General features: G+C 39.1%; 1 protein-coding gene across 4 annotated transcripts in view; it reads left to right on the plus strand.

Annotated features, from left to right (window-relative positions):
- Positions 1-17,248, plus strand: part of LOC118658797 (hedgehog interacting protein) — an 89,297-nt gene that overhangs the window by 10,061 nt on the left and 61,988 nt on the right. For all 4 annotated transcript variants that reach the window (XM_036314471.1, XM_036314470.1, XM_036314472.1 and 1 more), the window contains exons 3-4: positions 3,191-3,347; positions 4,180-4,381. In XM_036314471.1, coding sequence (XP_036170364.1) covers positions 3,191-3,347; positions 4,180-4,381 — 359 coding nt within the window. The remainder of the gene's footprint in view (positions 1-3,190; positions 3,348-4,179; positions 4,382-17,248) is intronic.

Genomic DNA, 17,248 nt, shown 5'->3' on the forward strand with positions numbered 1-17,248 from the left:
GTGAGCTAAGCACTCTGAGTAAGATGTGCTTCTGTTTTCCAAAGAAGGGTACCATTTGGTGAATTACATCTTCCCTGGCAATAAATGTTAGCTCAGTGTCCTGAACGAGATCCCTTTCAGCTCCTCTCAGAAAAAGATATCTTATTCATCACTTTCCATTTACCTTAAACAATCCAAAGCAGATCATTTAAGGTAAAGTATTACAAAGAGTATTAGATATTTCAATTAAACTATCATAACTGTAAGAAACATGTCAATTTTTTATGTAAAAGTCTTCTGAGTAGGCTTCCTCCTTCACACGTAGATGACTCAGTGAGTCTAGAATTTGTAAAAAAAAAACTCAGAGTAATTCATTGTGAACCTTCTGTTTTTGTTTTGTCTTTAATTTGCTAAAGGAGTGTGGTACCCCCAGGAACCATGGAGTTTATGAATCGGCACCATTAATCTTCTGATGTCCCATTTGAAAATGATTTTTCATTTCCTCATTTGTCCCCAGCTAATAATTCCTTATAAAAATGGAATCAGCCACCAGCATTGTTCCTTCATTTCCCCTTAAGATGTTATTGGTTTGCAGACTGTAAGGCTGGAATGCAGACTTAAAAAAACAACAACAGCAAACAACCAAAATCAAAATTTCTTCTGAATTGTGCTTTGAAGTTTTTCTATGACCCAGAGGCAAACATCACATTAACACAAAATTTCTCCTTCATACATTCAGTTATAAATATGTCCATAGTCTGACAGTGTTCCTAAATGCATGGAGTTCTTCCTGCTTGATGGTCAATTTATATATAATAAACATATATTTTATATGTAGTGTAAATATATAGATATATTATACATAACATATATAATATAAATATATACTAGTATAGTATATGTAACATAAATATATAGATATATTACATATATATACATATATATATTTTTTGGAGATATATATATATATATATCTATACTAGTATATATCTCTGAAAATAAAAAGATCTAGCCCAAAACTGTTCAAAAAGTTTGATTTAGCAGCTCAGTGTTCCTTCTTTTTCCTCAGGCAGACTTGTTGAACAACCCTAGGCAGCTTTCCTCTGTCTGCTTAGCCATTAAAGACTGGAGGAGAAAAGTGACCTTTTGCAAACAGTGAATTGCTGCAGATGAATAAATGTTGCAGCGGTCATCCCTCTCTTCAATTTCTAATTCCTGATTTTTTATTAAACAAAGGTAACTTCTTCCAGCTGCCTTGCCCTCCCCCGAAAGGAGCACCCTTCCCAACTGCCCTGCCTCCTTTTCTGTCCACACCTCCCACCCACCCCCCACCCCCACACACATACACACATACACACATACATTCTCAAGGACATCTGCTCTTTCTTGCCTGGTGCCCAAAGATAAGATGTTTCTCAGTAACCTAATCAGATACTGGCCTTGAAGAATCTGCCTCAGAAGTTTAGGGGTGATACATTTTACCCAAAAGTTAGGTCAAAAATCTATATCAAGTTTTAACCATTTGGGACCCTCAGTTCCCAAGAGTAGTTTTAGGTTTGAAGGGACTTTGGTCAAGCTCACGGAAAAGAAATATATCTTACATAATCCATTGATAAGCCTCACTTGGTTGTCCCCAAATTCTTGTTCTTAGAAATCCATGCAAACTAGAATGTATTATACAACTTCTGAATGTCAACTAAATTACCACATGCCTTTATCACAGTATTGATGAGACATGATAATCTGATTTGTTAGGTAAAAATCAAAACATTAAACATAATAAAGGTATGAGACCAAAAGCAGGAATTTAGAACTTCATATATTTCATATAAAAAGTCAATTCTAGTAGCAACAAATTATTTTGATAGCAGAAATCATCAGAATATGGAACTGAATCATTAATTAATATGCCCTCCTCCCAAAAAACCAACACCTTATTAACTCAAATGTTAAAAGTAATGTCAAAATTATATTTGATCATAAAGTCCTCATCTTATTCAAATACTAGAGGCCCAGTGCACGAAATTTGTGCATTGGAGAGGTCCCTCAGCTGGCCTGCACCCTCTCGCAATCCGGGACCCCTCGGGGGATGTCTGACTGCCGGTGTAGGCCCTATCCCACCTAAACCGGCAATTGGACATCCCTTTTGTAATCCAGGACCACTGGCTCCTAACCACTCACTGGCCTGCCTGCCTGATCGCCCCTAACCCCTCACCTGCCTGCCTGATCACCCCTAACCACTCTGCATGACTGCCTGATGCCCCTAACTGCTCGCCTGCCTGCCTGATTGCCTCTAACCACTTCTGTCTCAGTCCCCAACCACCATGGCTTTGTCCAGAAGGATGTCTGGAATGATGTTTGGAAGGTCGTTCAGCTGTCTGGTCTAATTAGCATATTACGCTTTTATTATTATAGATAGCTGTTTATTTCATAAAAATTGTTACTATGTAAGCAAAATTATTTGTCTTTCAGATGCCTATATTGCATTTTTTGTTTTGGCTTATTATAATTATTTTTCAGTGAAGGGTGGTATGTCAGCTATTGTGCCTGAGAAAATTGAAAGGATATTTTAAATATAATTTTTGTTTTGCAAAATAGTCATTTTCTCCCGTGAGTGAAGGTAGGAAACGGCACCTACATATTTGAAAATGATGGCTTTGTTACAATATCAATTCATTGCTCAATCATTGCACAATGAGTCAGTCATTCATTACAGTGTATAATGACCTTGTGATAGCTACTAGATTTATTTTTTAATCATATGTGAGTGACAAATATAGTAAGAATTGTAAAATGGCCCAAACTGGCACCTGATAGTCTTTCTCTTTCTTGATTCTAATTTACTCTTCTTAGGAATTACTCTAGGGCAAAAAATGCTGAACAGTGATTGGATACGCTCACCAGTGCAACATGTGGTCACTGGAGAAGCTTGAAAATAAATCAATGCAATAACAAGAAATGTATAATGTGTATTTCATATGAGCCTTTTAAACTATCCAATATGACATAATTTCACTTTTACTGAACGTCTCAAGTTTTGGTTAAAAAATGAAAATCCCAAGCAAAAAAAGTTTTTCTTTCTTTTTTGTCTATATACTTTCCTAGACTATTCATATGGTTCCTAAAAAAATCTTTCCTCGTGTTTTTATCTTTCCAACAGGATGTTTTTACACGGTACTATTTCTGATGAGCCTTTTTACATTTTTTAAAGGTTTCCTTCAAACTACCGCTGAGGAGTTTTGCTTTTACTATGCAAAAAAAGACGGTGGGTTGTGCTTTCCAGATTTTCCAAGAAAACAAATCAGAGGACCAGCGTCTAACTACTTGGACCAGATGGAAGAATATGACAAAGTGGAGGAGATCAGCAGGTTCATAAAGATAATGCTCTGTAACCTTCTTTTAAAAGAAACTAACAAATCTTGTGGCTTTGAAAGTGGCTCATCTTTCTTTGCTTATGTCTGGCAGCTATAACCCTCCACGTGCTTTTTTTTTCTTTATAGCAGTTTGCTTCTCTGACGTCATATTAGTACAAATGCTTTTAATACTTAGATTACTAATCTTGTTATGAGCTTGGCTTCTCTATGATTCATGTGAATTTTATGAGTATAGTTTTAACTTGAAATGTATGCTTGCTGTTAGGTTATGATGCACATTATTATTAGCCAATCAGAGTTTTATAAATAGATCTTAGAACTTTCTCTCGAGCACCCTTCTATAATGTTTAATTATTGTGAGTAAAGCTCATTTTAATTATAGTCAGTGAAAGATGAGATAATGAGCTTATGAAGTTTTAAAATATATGTAGTTTTTGAAGCTAGGTGGTGTGTGAGTGGTAGTTCTTTAAAAAAATTTTTTTTTTAAATTTGTTCAATTAACCGTTTACACTCAATATTATTTTGTATTAGTTTCAGGTATACAGCATAGTGGTTAGACAATCACATATTTGACAAAGCGTTACCCTCAATATTTCCAATACACGTTTTGAAATTCTCTTTTACTTTCTGATAGGGGGCTGTTCAGTTTTATTTCTCCCCAATTGAAAAGAATTTCAAAGAATACGATTGTGCCCTTGGGTGAGCAGCCCTTCAGGATCATCCAAGCCATTGCTTCCTAGAGGAAATGTATTTTGAAAGGATGCTAAGTGCATCCCTTCCACCCTTCACCTTAAGCACCGCTTACCGGCTTCTCTCATTTGTCTAGAAAGCACAAGCACAACTGCTTCTGCGTTCAGGAGGTTGTGAGCGGGCTGCGCCAGCCGGTCAGCGCCCTCCACAGTGGGGACGGCTCCCACCGGCTCTTCATCCTGGAAAAGGAAGGCTACGTGAAGATACTCACCCCTGAAGGAGACATTTTCAAGGAGCCTTATTTGGACATTCACAAACTTGTTCAAAGTGGAATAAAGGTTGGCTTTTTAACTTTTATTTATCTTTGCTCTGGCTATGTTAATTCTATTTTAGTGTTATCCTTGCTACAGGTATTTCTTTATAATAAAAGAATGTTTAAGGAGAAAATAAGGAAACACCATAAAGGAACAATAACTATGACAACTGAACCGGCACAATGACAATTTTCCTAACTTTATTTTTATTGCTGACACTATTACAGTTGTCCTCACCTGCCTGCCCCTCCTCCCCCCTTTAATGATGTTTGGTGACTATTAAGCGGTGCAAACAGATTGGTACTTGGACCTGCTTTCCCTGTGTAATTTACACATTTCAAAATCATTCTTGGTTTTATAAAGTATTTGTTGAAATGTTACTTAATAGGCATAATACTTGCAATTGTAGATCTGTATATCAGCATTTGCTAATACAAACAAAGAGGTCTTTCGGTTATTTTGGCAACTGCAAGTCATTCTTTATCACATCTGTGTTTGAGCCTGTGTCATAAAAGATGCTACTTATACTGTGACTTCCTTGTATAATGTTTTTACAGGTAAGTGAAATATTTTTATCTATAACAAGCCATCTTTATAATATATTAGCACAGCTTTTGCCTTCTTTCCCACTTCTCCAATTTGAGTTAAGTAATCTAATAGGTATGTAAATAAAATTACCAAATTTGTTTCAGAAGAGAGTAATGCAGTATAGTATTAGCAGTATTAAGCTATAAAGCAAATTGTGGCATTCTAAAATTGAGACAATAGAACAGGGGTCCTCAAACTATGGCCCGCGGGCCACATGCGGCCCCCCAAAAACATTTATCTGGCCCGCTGGGTGTTTTTGCCGCCGCTGCCTGTCCTGCTTAGCAGCCGACTCATCCCGGGCCCGCAGTGCACATGTGTGGAATGTCTGAGGGACAGTGAACTGGCCCCCTGTTTAAAAAGTTTGAGGACCTCTGCAATAGAACAACTAATGACTATTTTAGAATGAAACAATTAACTGTATGTGATTGGGGAAGAGCTGTATATGACTTGAGAAGAACTAGTTATCTTTTTCAATTCTTAACTGGCAAAAACATTAAAGGAGGATTTATACTCTTCTCATACAGAAATAAATTCCTCCTTGCTCTAGTCACAGGTAAGAACATCAAAACAAGAGCAAACAAGTTGGAAAAAATATATTCCTCAGATCTATATATTTGGTACCTACCATGTGAAACAATTAGAATGACTTAATTAGAATATAGGAAATGCCACATTATTGGGACCACCCACCTCAGCCTCATGTGTGACAGCGTCACCAAGACATACTGCCCAAGAGAGGTGCCTTATGGTACTTCCAGTCCCTTAAGGAAAAGGACTTTGGCACCAAGACACAGATCATTTGGAAAATCTGTTTAGCCCAGTAGGTTCAATTGTCTCCCAATAAATTTTTTCTTTAAAATTCACTGCAAATAATCAAAAGTCTCTTAAAATGATGCATTAGAATTTTGCACATCAGAGTTCAATCAAAACATTCTGAAATGTGTTCTGATCAGTCACTGCCAGTGTCCCTAATGAGGAAAGAATGAAGATGCAGCCTCAAGTGCATCACCCAACAGCAGTGTATTTTTCCTACTGTGCAAGTTGAGCAGGCTCTCCAGAAAAGAGAAAATTGGGGAAAGCATGTAAAAAAAACCATTGCCTATCATCCCATTAATTAAAGAATACCACTAGTAACATCTTGATATACTTCCTTCCAGTTTTTTATATTAACATTGAATGAATTTTTCCTGAGTACAAAGCTAATACAGGTCCATATTAATAAATGCAGAAATTCACAAAAGAAGATGCTTTCTGATAGTTTTTATACTAAAAAGCTTTAAAATAAAATTTAAATCAAACCATATAAACAAACATCTTTTTAGCCTTCTTTCTTCACCTAACAATATATCATGAATATGTTACCAGATTTGAAAATTTTTCTCAATAAGTTCATTTCCTTTTTATGAGACATTTGGGATGACTCTAGTCTTTTCTTTTTTATCATGGTTACTTGTCATTCTTATGGATGACTTTCTTAGAATTCATAAAAGGAGCATTACTGAGTTGAAGGGCATCCACCTTATACATGCAACATTGTCAATTTGCTCTAAAATATAATGTTTTCAAATATTTTCAAGGTTAATGTATAGTTTTCTAATGTTATTTTAGTAAAAATGTTGGTGTTGAAAGGATACATATGAGCCCTAACTGGTTTGGCTCAGTGGATAGAACGTCAGCCTGTGGACCGAAGGGTCCCAGGTCCAGTCAAGGGTATATTCCTGGGTTGCCGGGTCAATCCAGTGGGGGTGTGCAGGAGACAGCCAATCAGTGATTTTCTCTCATCATTGATGTTTCTATTTCTCTCTCCCTCTCCACTCCTCTCTGAAATCAATAAAAATATTTTAAAAAAAGAAAGAAAAGATACATATGATAAAGTGTAAATAAAAGAAATGAGCTAAGAATACTTGAAATTTTTGTTGTAAGAAACAACAACAAACTGGTGTTCTTATTTCTACTTTAACTGTCTTCCTTTTATAGAGTTTCTTCAGAATCTCTCTTTTTAAATTTATGCCCATTCACTGGGATATTGAATGAAAGTTTATCTTCTCTGATATTGAGACATGATAAAACTGCACACATCAGGCTGCAGCAGTGCAATGGTTCTGCCCTATGCATGACTGGCAGGCCTCAGGGAATTCTTCAGAATGGCCCTCCTCTCCTAGGAGAGCTCCAGGCTTGAAATAAACTTCAAAATCCATTATCCTCTGTAGAATGAGTTCTTACATAATATGCCATGTTTTAAAGGGCAATATTTTAAATTCTATTCATCTTTGACACTTGTGACATCAATAAGATACCAATCTATCACATGGATATTTTAGTGTATACTGGATAGTGAGTGATGAGATCACGTCCTTATCACCTCAAGGAGGTTATACGACCACTGGCCTTTATCTTAGTCTCCCTGGAACTCCTGTCACACGTCACGGGTTGGAAGCATGAGAAGAGGCAACTACAGCTATGTTGGAGCAGGTGCCAGTGCATTCATGAGGTGATCCTACCACTGATTTTCATGGTATGTCCTTCAGAGACTTCTGAAGAGAAGATAGTTTCACAGCTATTTCACAGTAATGCTTCAGGCTTTCTTGATATATAAATAGTTAGTGTGCTCATGGCAATGTTCTGTTTGTTAATAATCATTTTGCATAAGTAATGCAAATAGGAATTTTCAGAAATTACTATGCATATCACTTCTTTACTATTCTTTCAATTTTAAAATCCCAAGAGAGAAAATAAAGCTGTTTTAACAGAGCACAGTATTGATGGCAATACTCAGATCACAGAATTAATAATGTATATACTGAGCCTGACCTTCATATGTTTGAAATGAAAACAAGACAAACCACAGTGGGATCCCCCATGATATTAATTAATGACCAGCATGAGTGCATTAAATCAGACTTGAAGCGGAATTCCTGATTATAAGGGTTTCTAAAGCTAGTGCTGGCTGTAAGGAAATCTGGAATTCCTTTCCTGCTAATTGTCCATTAAGAATTGATAGTGATTCCTGGCACATGAAAAAGGACTGATCTTTTTGTGGCAAGGAGCCTGACTTGGTTATCTCCTTATTCTAGCCCTGATGATAGCCAGCAAAGAGCCAGTCCTTCAGGGAACTCAGACAGCTCCTCCCTAAGCGGGTCCTATTTGAGGCTAAAAGTGATGTCTTATGTTAAACACCAGGCTGTGCTGCCTACATTGTGGGCGATTTCAGTACTTGGAAGTGTAACTGTCTAGTTGCCTGGAGCGAAAGTTCTGTGCAGAAATGCAGAGCATAAGTGAAAGAATTGGCTTCCTTTTGCTCTAGAAAATAAATTGTGGCTTTGGATTAATGGAATAAATTCTATGCCATATGAATTTAAACTGCCATTTCATTTAGGAAGAGATAACTTCATTCACAACAGCTCAACTCCTGGAACACTGCGGTTTGTGACATTGCCAAGTAAAGAGTGGATCAGAAATATGTTTTTAAAATATGCGGTGGTTAGACAGATCTTTGATGATAGTGCGTTGTACAAGCTAACCACCAGCAGGGACACGGTGAAGAATGGCTCAAGTGTCCAACTGGTGAGGAAACTTAAAGTTTTCATTGTGTGTGTGTGTGTGTGTGTGTGTGTGTGTGTGTGTGTGTGTGTGTGTGTAAGGGGGAGGCATATGCATTATTTGTTATTGTGTTATCCCCAAAGGAAAAATTCCAAGACATTGGTGATTTGAAATCTTTAAGTTGAGCTTATGTCTGAATCCTGAGTCAGGACGTGGGGCAGGTACCAGAACCAGCTTTATCCCAAGTCCTTGGGAAAGATAGACCAGTGTTTTCTCAAGGATGACTACACAGTTAAATTGCCTGGGAACTTTAAAAAATTCCATTGCCCACTATCTGGGGTTAAATATACTAGGCATCGGTATGTTTTTAAAGATTTTCCAGGTGATGTTGATATGTACCCAATTTGAAAACCCTGGGTCTAAGACTGAGCCAAACCCTGGCTCAGACACACATTGAATGAGATGCATTTTATCTGCCCAGCCTATGCCCAAACCCTAATACTGAAATGACCACTGGGATCTAATAGTTGGACACCACTTGTCATTTGTCCTGTAACGCTTGTCATTTACTTGGCCTCCACATACTACTAGTTCACTTTGATTGAAGAGATGAGCTAACTTTGGCAGCATGTAAGATTCTTGATATAAATTTTTGAAAACTGGTATTTAATTTAAAAATCTCAGCAATTCTAATTGGACGATGATTTTACTCATTCAATTTTTCCTGGTTTTGTTCCTTTTTGGAATCTGGTGTTTATCTAGTTGATAAAACTGTTATCATTCCTTAAATATGTAGTTTGCTAAAAATACCTGAAAACCCCTTGTAAAAAATGACAAGGACACCAGACATTTCTCTTGTGTGATTTCACCAAACTTCTCCTGACCACCAAGGATCTGAAAGTCCCCCTTGGCTTTGTGTGTGCACAGCAGCAAAGACCAGCCGTCACCTGTCACTTACAGGTGGCCCTTAGAAACCAGCAGGCCTTCTCTCTGCCCCTGAGCTCTCTTGAGTGGTCAGAGGTTGGTGAGGCTCACAGCCATGGCCCTTCGGCTTGCAGCCCGCAGCAGACAAAGCTGAAAGACTTGTCTGTCACTGGGACAAGTGTGACTGGACTCCTGTCCCTCCCTATCTACTTCGATCCTCATTTCAAAAGAAGCTTTTTTGAAGTGGCCCTTTTACGGGGGAGGAGAGGACGTGAGGCTGAAAGCTGCTGATTGTCCGGGTGACTGAGCCCATTGAGGTGAGGCTCTTGAGAGACAGCAGCCGAGCCCAGGAGCATGTGTGGAGGACACAGGGTGCGCCGGGGCAAGCCCGACGGGGCGGCCTCTGATTTCACATGCTTGTAAATCACTCGCATAATCACGGGCAGCGAAAGTGGGGTTGGTGTCCTGCTTTTCTGAAGTTAGTCAGAGACCTAACCTTTCACATTTCCCTCTGTCTTTAGCTTGCGATCTTATGAGACGTTAGTGTATTTTTGTGAAAGTGAAATGAATCAGAGCCTAAGTTAGAAGCAATTTGCTTTCTACAGTAGTACTGAGCGCGTAGCACGCTCACCTGTACGTATGGTGATGACTGGGCCAGGTCTCAAGTGCTTCCTTGGGAAAATTGTTACAGGCCTGGGTGTGCTCCGCTAACAGAAAGCAGCAAGGTATGTGTGGTAAACATTACAAGAGACGAATCACCATTGGGGAATGTGAAAAGTTTTTTGTTGTTGTTGTTGTTTTGGCTCAAATTACTGCATTTGAAGCTGTTAAACCTCATCTAAAAGAGAATTGCTATAGTGCTGGAAATAACCATTAGGTAAATTCATTCCAAAAGCGGTCTACCACTTTTAATTGAATAGTCTTCCCCCAAATAAAAATTTTTCAATGTCTTCTCTCTTTTTTGCAGTTTAAAATTCTGGTTCCAAACCATTAAGTTAAAATGTAGATAAAATATAGATCTACAAATAAAAAATTTTAATACACTTATTTTTTATGTCAGGATAGTAATGATATGGCATTGAACTCAGGTATATTTTATTGAGTATTGCTGACACTTTACGTAAAAATGTCCTGTACTCTGTGAAAAACGTTTTCAATTTTAAATCAGCTTTTATTTTAAATCTATGAGTGTCCACAGAGAAAAGCAAAAATTCTCTTTGTGATGTGAAATAATCTCAGTGTAATCTTCTGTTTGGTTACATCAGTTTTCATTTCTAGTTTTCTTATTTCTTAATTGTGGCGTTGGCAATTCTAGTGATAAAACAGTTTTATAACCATGATTGTGCATCTATGTGGTGTATGCCAGTGTAATAAGCCAGCTTAATCTATAATTTCTTTTCCAACGTGCCTCCTCTTTTACTGAAGCGATGTATACAGTGTCCCTCCAGTTGAGTAGAGAAAGGCCTACCTTCTCCCACATAAGCCTCCTGAGTCACAGCTGAGGCGAGGAACGTTTTTACATTCATGTCTTCACATTTATCTAAGACTTGAAGGACAGAGGCAATAGAGTCTATACATCTGACAAGCCCTGTGGTAATCATTTAAAACAAGTGAAAAACCAAGAAATCTGGACCCTGAGACCGTCTCTGCCACCTTAAAAACAACAACAAACAAACAAACATCTGATTGAACCTGGCAGCCACCATCTCACTGTATGTGACCACAAAGAGAAAGAGACCTGTTGATGATGAGTTGCTTTCCTTTCCAGTAACTATTTTATTTAATGAAGAGGAAATAGCAGGCATCACAAAACTGTCTCTAAACTGTAGAAGGCAGCACAGCCCTCCCTTTTAGAAACATTCAATAGCTTTTCTTTCCCAATGCTACAGTCTCCAAGCAAGACATCTTGTTAGCAAGGACATCCTGTCTTCCACACTCATCAAAACCACCAATTTTTGAGCATTTACTTGGCTAAGCTGTTACATAGATCATTTCTGTAATCCTTACAGTAAACATGTGAGGCAGGTATGAATAGCCCATTTCACAGATGAAGAGACTGAGGCCCAGAAGATAAGTCAACTCCCCAAGATAACACAGCTAGTAAGTTACCAAGGCTGATTTCCAAGGCAGTTGTCTGAGGCCATGCTCACCCTACAGGCCCTGCTGCTACCAGCCTTCCAAGACCAGCACTGCATGGGGCAGATTCAGGAGCACATTTCAGAAGCAGAGATTGGACGGTTGGTGTTAGCACGCTCAGGACAATGAGGAGGCTGAGGGCATGGGTTCCAGACTGGGTTCCAGGCACTGTATCAACACCAGGGGCTGTGTTGTTGTTGTTGTTGTTGTTGTTGTTGTTGTTTTGGCTCTAGGCAAGCTATTTAACCTCTCTAGGCTTAGTTTCTTCATGTGTAGAATGGAAATAATAAAAGGTTTCACCTAACACTTTACATGCAAGACCTCACACGAGTCTATAAACATTAGCTGTTATCATCCATCTTACTAACATGAAAAGGAGGGGAAGGAAAGGAGAATGAGTCAGCTCCGTGAATGACCCACTCACAAGCTCCCGTGGCCACTGTGAACGACACCCTCCCGGTAGCAACAGTGCCCTTTAAAATGGGATTGAATAATAACATATGGAAAGTCTGTGACGACGTTAGCATTTGCACCAAAACTATATGGCAATCCCATGGAAACAAAGTTAAATTGATGGATGTGTGTGGCTTTTCTTTAAATCAAACAGATAAATCTAGAATAGACTTTTATTTGAATGCATCACTAGAGAAAGGCAACACCTTTGTTTTCCCAGCATCACCTTTCCACATTAAGTGTAGGGCATTGCTACCTACCTTCTTCAGCCAAAGCCCCTGGTCCTGGAGTTTGTCAGAGCGCATGCCTAACGATGATGAAGCACACACCAGCTGACCCGGGAGTCTGGCAGCAACCTTTCATCAGAACTTCCTTGCTTTCAGAGTAGTTTTTCTAAACCTGGATATTATAATAATGTATGTCTTTCTGTGTGTTTATTTTGGAACACGACTTGTGTTGATCTGCCCTAGAGTTAATAAATTGTGGGATTTGCAAAGGAAATATACTGGGACTGAAAACTAAGAAGGCACGTATTTTTGCCCGCTAGCAATGACTGCTCAAAGCCCAGATTTAGAACCTCGGGGTCTGGGGAGGGGGCAATTGGGCAAGCTGCTGTAAAATTAACATGTAATGTCATGATATGGAGAGTGTACCACTCAAACAACAAACAATTTTTTTTAAAGCAGATCAGTAAAATGTTCCAGGAAGTCAGGGAAGGGAGAACTTTAAAGGAAGATATCTAAGTTAAACAACAGTGACAACAAACATCACTTAATGTGTCCGTGGAATGTGCTGTAGATCAGGTATAAGGATATATACATGGTATGACCTCAGCTACCTCTTTCCCAGAGCTCAGCCTACAACAGACACTTTTCCTGTCACATTAGCTCAGTATTTTATAGAAAATTTCCTAAATCTGCAAGCATGTCTGCTCTTTGGTTTGTCTCTACCTTTCTATGACCAGTTTTGGGAGCTTACATAGCATTTTGTTTTTACCGGGCTTCTTTCATTTTTATGTTTATATAATAAATATATAGATTTACTTATACAGTATATATTTATCTATTACAAATATGTCAATTACTACAATGTATTTTAATCTATGTGTTGGTAGTATTCATCCATTGACATTTAGTTAAAGTCTATAACGTCTGTGATTATGTTGAACTATCCTAATGGCAAGGGGGCCAGAACTAGGGACCTATCTAGACTGTTTTTTAAAACTGGATCACTGCCTAGAAATTAAAATCAACTTCGGACTCTTCAGTCAAACTGTGCTTTGGAAAATAAGGTGCCATTTACCGAGACCATTCTGCAATATGTTATAATGAGAAAAGATTTTTCTAAATCACCTAATTTTCTATCCTAGTGTGACTTTGTCATACCAGGTGACAATGCATATGGTCACCGTGACTCTCAGGAATTATCACCAAAAGGGAGGTAAAATTTGAATTGTTTAGAGCAGGGGTGGGGAACATCTGGCCTGTGGGCCATATAAGGCCTGCAAAACGATTTGGTCTGGCCCTGCCAAGGCATTAGGGGTGAGTTAATGAAATGTTTGACCAGATCTAGCAGGCTAAATTTTAAGCTGATAATTTTATATGGCCTGCAAATGATGTTATAAATATCCAAATGGCCCTGGGCAGAAAAAAAGGTTCCCACCCCTGTGAGTAAATATCCTTTTTATTCTATCCCGGCATGGCATATACAATTTAAATTTACATTTTAAAATATTGTGTAATTCCACAAGCCTGAACTCCAAATCACGGAAAATCTCTAAAAAGATTTATCATTATGTGTTTAAGATAAAATATATACTCATTATTCTACCATACATATATAGGGTAGGACAAGAACAGAAAAGGAAAACATTAATGAATTTGGTCTAAATTAACTCCATCATCACTAGCAGTTGAAATTATTTAATCTGATCATAGAATTGAACCCAATAAACGGAAGCTAATATAGAAATAAGACATTATGATAAAGGATCTTAAAGGTTTGTATACTGCCACAAAATTTTTGAGAAAGGAACATTCTTTTCGACTATTCAAAGATCAAATATTCTGGCTCTCTCTTTAAGAGCAGCTAAATTCTTGCCTTAAAAAAAAAAATTCTAATAAGTTGTTTCTAAACCAGCCTCTTATCCTAAAGCACCTTTGATCCAAATGGATCACAAACTTAAATAAAGTGACATCTGTCCCCAGGCTATTTCTAGATAAGGGAAAACACATCTGCTCTGAGAACCCTTAGCCAACAGTTTGAAACTATTCAGAAGAATTCCTTTAAAAAAAAGAAAAAAGGAAAAAAATTGTGTACACAGTGTGAAGGGAAGATGCTTGAGGTTGGAAAAATAAATTAGGAAAGCACTAGTCTTAAGAGGACAAAAAGATAAGCAAATTTAATTCCCATTAAATGTTTAGCCTTTGTATGAAAGATTTGGTGATGAGGCTCCCACAGTGAAAACGTCTTTGTGGATGGATGTGAACACACCTGTTCAGGAAAAGTGAAACAAAACCTGAACTGACTTCCCACCACACACAGGTCACCAAACATCTGTCATAAGTTATCAATTACTAGCCTCGCCTGGACTCCAGCCTGTGACCTGAGGTTGAAAAAGCCGCATAGCTCATTCTCTCCTATGCAGCCTGTGGCTTTTCGCTGTACCACCATTAAAGTTTCTGTTTAAATCTCCAGGGGTCTGAAGATCAGATTGACCTCATGACATTAATAATGTATTTACGCCCGGGGTTGCTGTGAACATTACCCGGGGGCTGATCTTAGTACGGATTCTGTGACATGCAGTAATGTGGCTTGCTCCAAAAACATTTACCTGATAGTTAGCATAGTTCCTTAATTGCATGAGTTTCTTAATTGCAACCTAGAGACAATGTGTCTTTGTGTGTGTATTGGTGGGGGGCGGGGGGGAGGTGTTAAGATTTGGCTTTGATTAAATATCAATACATATAACACCTCTGCACACAAATAAACAAACAAAAAACAAACAAACCAAAAAACTGCTGAGGTGAGCTTCTTTCCTTGTAAATAATTAATTAGAGGTCCCACTGAGTAAAACTTTTGGTGACAGCATCAGCTGTCAACACCTTTGATCCTAGAGTGTCACATTCCTGAAATATCACCTCAGTTGGAGAACTAGCCACTGTCTGGCCATAGCACTCATCCATCGCCTGCACCAGGACACCAGTTCTGCCCGTCATTGAATGATTTGGAGCAATTCGCTTAACTGTCTGGGATCTCTGAAGCCTCATCTTTGAAGTCTAGGCTAAAGGACACCTTAGGTCCTTTCTAGCTCTAAAATTCTGTGAAAATAGAAAGCAGTGCGAGAGAGAGGAGTGCAAGTGGCCAGTGTGGCTCTGATGTGGGAAGTCCATGCTTGCCCAGGTTCAGGTTGCTGCTTACTCTGCTTTATTCTGACCCCACCCCCCCTCACACCTTCCCCCCAGTTCTGGTCCAGAAATCCAATCAGCATCCCCCAATGCAGAGCCCACCAGGCACCCCACCTCCCCGGCAAATAGGTGCACTGTCCATTCTGTATGGTCACCATTGCTCCAATTACACTTCTAAAAGCAGAGTCACTCAGCATAAGCAAGACTGCGGGTTTTCAGTTAACGGCAGGAGAATGTCTTTAATGTGCAGCGATTACAGGGTTGTAAGTTTTCAAACCAAGTTTGAAGGTGAAGATATACCACGACCTTGAAGTGGGCAGTGCTTGGCGCGCTGCGCTGTGGAGGAAGCCAGTGTGAAGCTGAGTGAGGGGAGAGGGAGGAGTGGTCGGAGGGGAGAGCACAGAGTGGAGCACCGGTTTGCTGGTGGGTGCGGGAAGTGGGCGTCAGATAGTGGGGGGTCTTTGGCTTTTCCTCTGAGTGAAATGAGGAATCATGGGCGGATTCTGAATAGAAGAGTGACATGATCTGACAAACTTTTAAACAAGGGAATAGCAGCCGTGTTGAGAGTAGACTGGGAGGGGCAGGAGTAGGAGCACATGGTGGGGAGAATACTGACTCCTGGCACTAGTGCTGCCGGATGCACTGTGCCCCTGGGCCAGCCACTGCCCACTGGAGCCTCAGTGCTTCATCGTCAAACGAGAGGATTTATAATAGCTGGAGCTCCTTTCTATTCCAATGTTCAGTGGGTCAATAATTGGAGGAATACTTAGAAACTGACCCTATTAAGTGTAAGCATTGTGTACACATGGTGTTTACTGAATTTATACTTCTTTCCCATAGTTTTAAAATACAAATTTTGAAACAGTACATTAGCAACACGGGACATTTAATGGGTTCTGGTGGAAAGTTTTAAGTTACAGGAGAATAGCAACTGTGGTAATGTAAAGAAGAGGGCTCGCTCTGTGCCAGATGTAAATGATAATTCGTGAAAAGGGTTACCACAACTAAAGACAGTGTGTACACTCATGTTCCTCCTTGGGGAACTGCGCATTTAAATAGCAAAAGGAGGTCAGATGTTTATTTTTAAGAGGATAATTATACTTGGATTTGGCATATAAGAGGCCAAATCAGGTATCTTGAAGTCAAAGAGGACTAAAATTGACGATAGAAGACAAAACTAGGGGCCTCTGATAAGGAGGACAGGCAAATGCTGTAGGGAATCTCTACCTCTTTAAATTATAAAATAATGGCCTGCGTTATAAAGTACCCATAATTCACTCTCAAGGGTAGAAATTCCCAGATATATACCCTCAGTGAGTTTCTTTCTCCTTTATTGTTGGCCATTGAACCTCATGTACCTAGTCAGTCTTCCAGGCTGTAAATTAAGCTGGGGGGGGGGGGGGGAGGGGAAGGAGCTGTCTGCTTTTCTACCTGCATGTGAATCTACAAAAGCTGATTTGGTTGTGGACAGAGTAAACTAGACATGCACAACTGAAAAGGGAGGGAGGGGAAGGCCTGATCCTCTCACTTGCACATGTAAGGATTTCAGTGTTGTTTCCTAGGGAGAAACCTCGTGGTGCCAATTAACCTAACTTATTCCAAAACAATTCTCTGTTTGGAAAGAATAATTTTCATTGTGGGTGTTCCTGGAAATTGTATGCCTCCTCCCCTGTTATTACTGAGATGTGTGCTTTGCAATTGAACATCCCGGCTTCGATTCCACGCGCTGCGTAGATTCAAGCTGTATCCCACACACAGTGGCAGGTAATCTATTTTAATTTTGTCCAGTGCACACATATTTTAACCTTTAGTAATTTTTTTTAAATGTGGAAAAACCATCTCT

This window comes from Myotis myotis, unplaced genomic scaffold (assembly GCF_014108235.1).
Source record: "Myotis myotis isolate mMyoMyo1 unplaced genomic scaffold, mMyoMyo1.p scaffold_m19_p_6, whole genome shotgun sequence".
Classification (NCBI taxonomy): domain Eukaryota; kingdom Metazoa; phylum Chordata; class Mammalia; order Chiroptera; family Vespertilionidae; genus Myotis; species Myotis myotis.